Here is a 10,000-nt window from a genome sequence, read left to right as displayed (position 1 = left end):
GTCAGCCAATAATCAGGGGAATTTCTTTCAGCCGAGGAGAAAATTCCCCATGCTCAGTGGCTGATCGGAGTTTAATTAAAGTGTGTTTGTTTCTGCGGTTCTTGGCAGCCGGAGTCTCGCATTACTTTATAATCACCCACGCCAAGCTCACGGCCACACAACGGAGAGAAATAGTAATAGAGATGCTTGAATTAAATACCAGTAATGATTGAGAGGTAGTGAAGGGAACAACAGCAGACAGAGATAACTCACTAAAAGACCAGCGGACACGAGCGAGAACACAAGATGTATATCACACTCACTGATCTTGTAGCCGAGCTTCTCAGCATGAACTCGTTTGGCCAAGAACTGTCCTTCAACCAGAGCTCGGATTTCCACCTCCCGAGCAAACGCAGCAACCTATGCAAGAGCAAACACAAAGATGGACTTCATTTAACCTGAGACGGTGATTCTGCCCAGAAGGAATTTTTAGCATTTTCACAGATGAGCAACACTGAACTCAACTGACATCGTAAGCTGCTCCGAAACGACAGGAAGAGAACGGCACACTTCTGATTGAACCAAACACTCTTAAAAATCAACATTAAATGTCGTGCTGGAGAACCTCGAAGTTCCATAAAGACGTTTTTATTATCTGCTTCTACAGAAAAGCATCTATGTGCTTTAAAAACCTACAATGAAACTCTATTAAACTAAATTAATCCACAATGAACCATTCAGCAACTTTAGATGAGTGAATCTACCCCAAAAATCTAAATCTAATAATATTTTTTATATTTAAATAATTTATGTCAGTCCACCAGGAAACATGGTTTCTATAATTTCTATAATTATATAAAGAAACTATTTTTAGGCATATTTAAGGACCATTAAGATATTTTGCAATGTTTGTATATTTCTTAAACATATTTATAATAGTAAACATTTTATAATAATATATCAAATTATTTTAATATGTAATAAAATGTTTATATATTGAAATATATAATATATATTATTAATATTATTATTATATTATATATTTTAATTCATAATTGCTTTTTTTAATTAATCATTTTTTTTTTATATATATAATATTATATAAAATGTTGTATAACTAAATTATACTCTTTATATTCACATAAGAAATTGTGATAAAAAATTAGGCCTATTTAAGGACCATTAAGATATTTTGCAATGTGGCATTTTATTTTTGTATATTTCTTAAATATATTTATAATAGTAAACATTTTACAATAATTTATAATATTATTTTAATATGTAATAAAATATTTATATATTTAAGCAATATCACACGAGCATGAGTGCGATATGGCCCTATATCAGCACTGCTGTGATTCAGCCGCAGGATGAGTGCCACTGGTAATTACAGCAGTGCTGATATAGAGCCATATAGCACGATTGGAAGTGTGATATTGCTTATATACAACAGTTCAATGAACAAGTACCTTCAAAAAAAAAATACGCATTATATATTTAAATTAATTGCATGCGTTAACGCGTTACTTCTGACAGCTCTAATAAATGTATTTTATCATTGTATATATTTATTATTCATATTTTATTATATTAAAACAAAAAATGACATTTATTTAAATGAATGCAGTTATAGAAATAACTGCCAGTCTTATGCCCTCCTTTTGCCCCCATGATATTATTAATCCTCAGTACTTCAAACAAATAGCAGACTCAGTAAATCCTGGTCTGGTGTCCTATTTGAATAAATGTCTGTTTACAGGGTCCATCCCCGACTGCCTCAAAATTGCAGCGGCCACTCGCTAGATGCATCGGTTTTAAATAATGTCCGACCAATCTCTTTCTTACCCTTTATCTCCAAAATAATGGAACATTTATGCATATGCAGCATCAGGTATTTCTCAAGAACAACCAAATCTTTGAAACCTTTGAGTCCGGTTTTAAATCTTTACATTGCACAGAATCTGCTCTTCTTAGAGTTTAAAATGACATTCAGCCGACTCCAGTGTTTGATACTGTTGATCATGCTATAATGCTCTCCAGACTAGAATCGTGGGCTTAAACGGGAATGTTCTTCAATCCTATTTAACTGACCCTGTTATCTGTCAAGCTCGGCAAATGTACCTCTTCTGTGGTTCGCATTACCTGTGGTGTGCCACAGGGCTCTGTACTTGGGCCAACTCTTTTCTCTCTTTACATGCTCCCTCTGGGTTCCACTATCAGGAAGCACAACTTCTACTCTGATGACACTCAAATCTACTTACAGGCTAAACGAAATGATCATATTGCATTACAATCTCTTCTAGATTGCCTGGAGGAAATGAAAAGGTTGGCTAGCCAAAAACGTTTTATTTTTGAATGAAGAGAAAACAAGTGATTGTCATTGGTCCTACAGATAATGTTGATAATGTTGGAAATCTCAATGCTTTCCTCTCCTCAAGCACGGATCCTGCGTGTCCAGACAGCCAGCTGAAAGAGTGCATTATGAATGAAAATGTACCCATTTCTTTCTTATTTTCACATTGTGTAGATGTTTTGTGTGAAACAATGAAGGTATCACTGACAGAACAGAAGTGTTTGTGTGTTAATAAGCAACATCTGCCAGGTGAACTGAATGGTGACCCAATTAGCACAAATTAAGCAACTGTCTGATCAGACGGAATATTTGCAAACCTGTTCAGCCGCAAAAAATGAAGCTGAAAAGGGCAAATCAATCATTAACAAGCAATCACACGCAGCTTATTTACAACACAACAGCTCGATGACTCACCCTTTGACCATCATGATCAAATCTGTGAACGCCAAGAGCGGGGGGCGAAATCTCCATCACGTCAAAATAGATTCCTGAAAATACACGGACACATAAAGACGAGGACAACATGGGATTGCAGCATATTTATGATGCTCAGGCTTTGACATCAACATTAAAATATATGGGTATCATTTTCTTCTCCCTTTAAGAAGTTAACCCTCCTATGGTATTTGATGCTCACTGGATGTTTTAGGCACCATTTGGAGAAATTCTAGAGACTGTTTTGTGTGAAAATCCCAGAAATTCTCAAACCAGCCTGTCTGACAACAACAATCATCCATACGATTATCTAATCGGCCAATCGTGTGTCAGCAGTGCATAAAATCATGCAGATACGGGTCAGGAGCGTCAGTGAATGTTCACATCAACCATCAGAATGGGGAAAAATGTGATCTCAGTGATTTGGACCGTGGCATGATTGTTGGTTGTTACTTTTTAAATGCCAGTAAAATTACTGATCGGTGTCCACACACACACACACACACACACACACACACACACACACACACACACACATGAACTGGTGAGACTATAACACAGAGCATTTATTTAACATTTGTCAATAAAGGTTAAAACAAATTATCAGCCACAGCGCTAAACACAAACACTCAGAAATGAAGGATTGAGACGATAACACACTCAAAATGCACAACACACACACACACACACACACACACAGAACCAGGGCATCTGTAAGTGGAGCTCTACAGCATCTTTTGGTCATTGTTGGCATTACAAGTAATCTGTTGTTTTCCAGCTGATGGCAGCAATCTGACACACTCACAGACAGACAGACAGACAGACACACTCACACAGAAAGACAGACAGACACAGAGAGACAGACATACACACTCACACAGAAAGACAGACAGACACAGAGAGACAGACATACACACTCACACAGACACACATACACTCACACACAGAGAGACAGACACAGAGAGACAGACATACACACTCACACAGGCATACATACATACACACACACACAGACAGACAGACACACTCACAAAGACAGACAGACAGACACAGAGAGAGACATACACACTCACAGACACACATACACTCACACACAGAGAGACAGACACAGAGAGAAAGACATACGCACTCACACAGACACATATACATTCACACACAGACAGACAGACAGACACAGAGAGACAGACATACATACTCACACAGACAGACAGACATACACTCACACACAGACAGACAGACAGACACAGAGAGACAGACATACACACTCACAGACACACATAAACACACTCACACACAGACAGACAGACACACAGACAGACAGACACACACACACTCTCACAGACAGACAGACTCAAACACACACATACACTCACACACACACACAGACAGACTCAAACACAAACATACACTCATACACACAGACAGACAGACTCAAACACACACATACACTCATACACACAGACAGACAGACTCAAACACACACATACACTCATACACACAGACAGACAGACTCAAACACACACATACACTCACACACACAGACAGACTCAAACACACACATACACTCATACACACAGACAGACAGACTCAAACACACACATACACTCATACACACAGACAGACAGACAGACACACACACACTCTTACAGACAGACAGACTCAAACACACACACACTCATACACACAGACAGACAGACAGACACACACACACACACACACTCTCACAGACAGACAGACTCAAACACACACATACACTCATACACACAGACAGACAGACTCAAACACACACATACACTCATACACACAGACAGACAGACACACACACACACACACTCTCACAGACAGACAGACTCAAACACACACATACACTCATACACACAGACAGACAGACACACACACACACACACTCTCACAGACAGACAGACTCAAACACACACATACACTCATACACACAGACAGACACACACACACACACACACTCTTACAGACAGACACACTTTGTACATCCCTTAGGGGCGGCTGTGGTTCAGGTGGTACAGCGGGTCGGCCACTAATCGCAGGGTTGGTGGTTCTGATTCCCGGCCCACATGACTCCACATGCCGAAGTGTCCTTGGGCAAGACACTGAACCCCAAGTTACTCCCAATGGCAGACTAGCACCTTACTCAGCCATCATTGGTGTGTGTGATGGGACACAGTGTAAAGCACTTTGAATACTGCTAAGGTTAAAAAGGTGCTATATAAGTGCAGACCATTTACCATTTGAGGATAGACTGTTAGATTATGTGCTACAGAGGTAAATAAATGAGCGCTCCACAAGTTTGTTCAAGTTTTGTGAGGTTGGTTTATTACATCCGTTTAAACGTGATATCTTGCCATTTATCATTAGAAAAGTTCTATCAGGAAGACTCGCAGACTTGAGTGAAATTTAAGATGACATTTATTTGATGATTATAAAACAGAAAAGTAATGTCTCTCTCTTTGGCGTAGGCCCCGTCTGACGGTCCAAAGAAGTTGTACTCGGAACCGCCATATCCTGCCGGAGATAGGAGGCAGGGGCGAGGAGCCTAGCCCCGTGCAGGACGGGACTCAACCGGTGGTGGTGGGGTGGAGGAGGTTGCGTGTTAGCACACAGAAACGGCAATGTGATAGATTGTGAGCAGACTTATAAAGCAACGGCTTACATGTGATTGGCTGGGAGTTACCCAGCTAATGGTGCGATGATGTACAGCTGCTAGTCTTCCCGCTAGAACTACACTGCGCTTATATATCCAGGGAAATGTTGAGGATAGACTGATAGAATACGTGCTAGAGGTAAATAAATGATCGCTCCACAGGACGCTGGATCTGCTCAAGTTTTGTGAGGTTGGTTTATTACATCAGTTTGAATGAGAAAAAAAATCGGCCAAAGGGGAAAATGTATCGTCTGATGCGATCATATCGAAATCTGGAATATCGGCCGATTTATCAGCCTGGGCGATATATCGGTCGACCGCTACTTTTCATCATAAAAAAAGGGGTTACACATCTGACCCATCCAATCAAAAATGACGTTGAATACCAAAAAGAGGTGCCATTTTTCAATACCATAGGAGGGTTTGAATGGTCAGAAGTGTATGTGAGAGTTAATCACCGATATTCCCATTGTTGCCCATCGGTGTGGACCTCAGAACCCTGGAGAAACTGTCCCATGATCCACCGGCACATTCATTACGGATCCTCTCTCGCGTGAAAGACCCATTCTTAAAGCTTAAACATGGGATTGGAACGACATGAAGGTTATTAAACGTTGACAGAACTTTCATTTTTGGGTGAACACTCTTAAAACGTTTCTAACTTTCTATCAATCAACTGCCTAAATATTCATATTTTCCTCTCATCTGACAGACTGACGGTGTTTGAATGTCTGAACTGTGTATAAGAGGTCAATCTTCATATTATACATCAAGTGCTCTACATGTGAAAAGAAGAGATGCACAAGGGCAAACACTTGTGTGTGATGTTCCTCTTCAACTCTCTATATAGACCATTTTACAAGCTGAGAAAAAGAGCATTACCAAAATCTCATTTTATATGTTCTGCCTTGACAGGTAAAGTGCAACAGAAGTCACTATCTAAGACTATCTGAAGAAATCAAATACAGAAAGGCAAGAAAAAACATTGAAAAGTCATTTTCAAATCTTCAACAAGGTCAGTTGAGAGACACACACACATTTACACTTTCTTACTTTTCATTCTCAAACACTAAAGTGACTGAAGAAAGCGACTGGCATGGGAGAAATCAAGAGCTTATTCCACAAGCACCAACGAGAACGGCAAGAAAAGACTCAAGAATCAGTGACATGCAAATACAACATCAACACTGTCGAAGTACATCAATGTGCCCTACACAGGGGCTCAGACATTTTTACCATATTAAAGCCATGTATGCGCTGCAGTCCACAGGGTTACAGAAGATGTGACCTTCTAGGGTGGGTTTTGGATCCTTGATCCACAAGAAAACTGTGTCACTGGTGCCCAAACTGACCTGATGGAGAGAGAACAGAATTCAGAGCTTACTGAAGAGAACAAAGTCCACATTTCAGCTTATTCTGACCATTTACATGTATGCATTTGGCAGACGCTTTTATCCAAAGGGACTTACAGTGCACTTATTACAGGGACAATCCCCCCGGAGCAACCTGGAGTTAAGTGTCTTACTCAAGGACACAATGGTGGTGACTGTGGGGATCAAACCAGCAACCTTCTGATTACCAGTTATGTCCTTTAACCCACTACACCACCACCACTCCAAGAGCTAAACATTTAAAAGCTCACCATTTGCACATACTGTGGACTGATTGCCAAAAATGTATCTGATTTTTTCAGAATTCAGAATCAATTATTCATTAATAATATTGCATGTGTTTACAATCTTATGATAAAGAGAATTTAAAAATATATATATTCTGTTCACTCCACCTGCCTCCAAAAAGTCTCATTTTATTCCAGATGGCAGCAAGTACTAGAAAAACATTTTTTTTCCTCCAGCACATTCCATCACAATACACAGATGTGAACTGTAGGGGGCGCTCTAACACATTATACCCCTCACAGATGTGAACTGTAGGGGGCGCTCTAACACATTATACCCCTCACAGATGTGAACTGTAGGGGGCGCTCTAACACATTATACCCCTCACAGATGTGAACTGTAGGGAGCTCTAACACATTATACCCCTCACAGATGTGAACTGTAGGGGGCTCTAACACATTATACCCCTCACAGATGTGAACTGTAGGGGTGCTCTAACACATTATACCCCTCACAGATGTGAACTGTAGGGGGCTCTAACACATTATACCCCTCACAGATGTGAACTGTAGGGGGCTCTAACACATTATACCCCTCACAGATGTGAACTGTAGGGGGCTCTAACACATTATACCCCTCACAGATGTGAACTGTAGGGGGCTCTAACACATTATACCCCTCACAGATGTGAACTGTAGGGGGCTCTAACACATTATACCCCTCACAGATGTGAACTGTAGGGGCGCTCAACACATTTTACCCCTCACAGATGTGAACTGTAGGGGCGCTGTAACACATTTTACCCCTCACAGATGTGAACTGTAGGGGCTCTAACACATTTTACCCCTCACAGATGTGAACTGTAGGGGGCTCTAACACATTTTACCCCTCACAGATGTGAACTGTAGGGAGCTCTAACACATTATACCCCTCACAGATGTGAACTGTAGGGGGCTCTAACACATTTTACCTCTCACAGATGTGAACTGTAGGGGCTCTAACACATTATACCCCTCACAGATCTGAACTGTAGGGGGCTCTAACACATTATATCCCTCACAGATGTGAACTGTAGGGGGCTCTAACACATTATACCCCTCACAGATGTGAACTGTAGGGGGCTCTAACACATTATACCCCTCACAGATGTGAACTGTAGGGGGCTCTAACACATTTTACCTCTCACAGATGTGAACTGTAGGGGAGCTCTAACACATTATACCCCTCACAGATGTGAACTGTAGGTGGGCTCTAACACATTATACCCCTCACAGATGTGAACTGTAGGTGGAGCTCTAACACATTATACCCCTCACAGATGTGAACTGTAGGGGAGCTCTAACACATTATACCCCTCACAGATGTGAACTGTAGGGGGCACTCTAACACATTATACCCCTCACAGATGTGAACTGTAGGGGCACTCTAACACATTATACCCCTCACAGATGTGAACTGTAGGGGCTCTAACACATTTTACCCCTCACAGATGTGAACTGTAGGGGCTCTAACACATTTTACCCTCACAGATGTGAACTGTAGGGGCTCTAACACATTATACCCCTCACAGATGTGAACTGTAGGGAGCTCTAACACATTATACCCCTCACAGATGAGAACTGTAGGGGAGCTCTAACACATTATACCCCTCACAGATGTGAACTGTAGGTGGCGCTCTAACACATTATACCCCTCACAGATGTGAACTGTAGGGGGCTCTAACACATTTTACCTCTCACAGATGTGAACTGTAGGGGAGCTCTAACACATTATACCCCTCACAGATATGAACTGTAGGGGGCTCTAACACATTATACCCCTCACAGATGTGAACTGTAGGGGGCTCTAACACATTTACCCCTCACAGATGTGAACTGTAGGGGGCTCTAACACATTTTACCCCTCACAGATGTGAACTGTAGGGGGCGCTCTAACACATTTTACCCCTCACAGATGTGCTCGTCCATAGACATTCAGTCTAATGTTCAGTTCAAGCAACACCCTCATTATTTCATTGAATATCTCGGCCTCTGAGTGGACTACAAGCTCAATCTAGGTGTCATTAGAAAGCCGAGATCCTCCCCTTTGCAATAACATTAGTATAACATCAATAGTAGTTAAAATGTATTTCCTGTGATTTGTTTTGCATGCTTTTACTCCTGGATGCCATATTTTGTTGTGGACATCTAAGATATAACATTGGATTTTTCAGCTAATCAAGTTCACAGACAAGTAAACAATTACTAATTTTTTAGAAAACTTCCTAAGGTAAAAGTTGATATACATTTTTTAGCTATTTGGGACTTTCAGCAGCAGTGATTACTGCATAAATGAGACGTTTGTTTTTGATGCCTTACAGAAATCATATTTCACTTTGTGATTCTTTTGAATATCGTTTGAAGTGTGGTATCAGGGCAACAAAATAAACTATGCTGTTGCATTTTGGAGAATGACAGCTTTCATTTGATATATAACATGTCTGTTTAAGTGCTATTTGAAAGACTTTTATGTTCTTATTAATAACTATACCACATGACCTCTAGGTGGCGCGGATTTGCGACGCAAATGCTTTGAGGCCTTATATTGTTATTTTAAGTAACATAAATGCAGAAGTGATGGGTATCTATGAAACGTTCAGATTCTAAGCTTTCAAACGACACCACATATGCCCGACTTAGTGTACACTTTTTTTAATGACATAGCGCCCCCTTTTGGCCCCACCGAGTTTTTTTATTAGGAGTGCATGGGAATTTCAGCCGAAAATGGATTAAACCTATTTTTGGTTTCGGCTGTAAGAGAAAAAGCCAGAAATTCGTGGGGCTAGTTGTAACACACATGGTCTAAATGTTTCCACACACACACAAGGTAAGACGAAACTTAAAGCCTCAATTCGAAGCGGTTCACATTTCTGATCTTTTTGAGTTATTTTGCGATCAAACA

At 40.6% G+C, this 10,000-nt stretch overlaps 1 protein-coding gene across 1 annotated transcript in view; it reads right to left on the bottom strand.

Moving 5' to 3' along the window:
• The window catches only part of xylb (xylulokinase homolog (H. influenzae)), a 47,877-nt gene that overhangs the window by 23,290 nt on the left and 14,587 nt on the right, over positions 1-10,000 (bottom strand). Inside the window, exons 12-15 of the mRNA XM_052114226.1 lie at positions 6,678-6,793; positions 5,900-6,015; positions 2,747-2,820; positions 303-399 (exon numbers count right to left, since the gene is read on the bottom strand). Coding sequence (XP_051970186.1) covers positions 303-399; positions 2,747-2,820; positions 5,900-6,015; positions 6,678-6,793 — 403 coding nt within the window. The remainder of the gene's footprint in view (positions 1-302; positions 400-2,746; positions 2,821-5,899; positions 6,016-6,677; positions 6,794-10,000) is intronic.

This window comes from Xyrauchen texanus, chromosome 41 (genome assembly GCF_025860055.1).
Source record: "Xyrauchen texanus isolate HMW12.3.18 chromosome 41, RBS_HiC_50CHRs, whole genome shotgun sequence".
NCBI lineage: Eukaryota > Metazoa > Chordata > Actinopteri > Cypriniformes > Catostomidae > Xyrauchen > Xyrauchen texanus.
The sequence above is the reverse complement of the archived record's forward strand: the minus strand, read 5'-3'. Positions and strand labels throughout refer to the sequence as shown.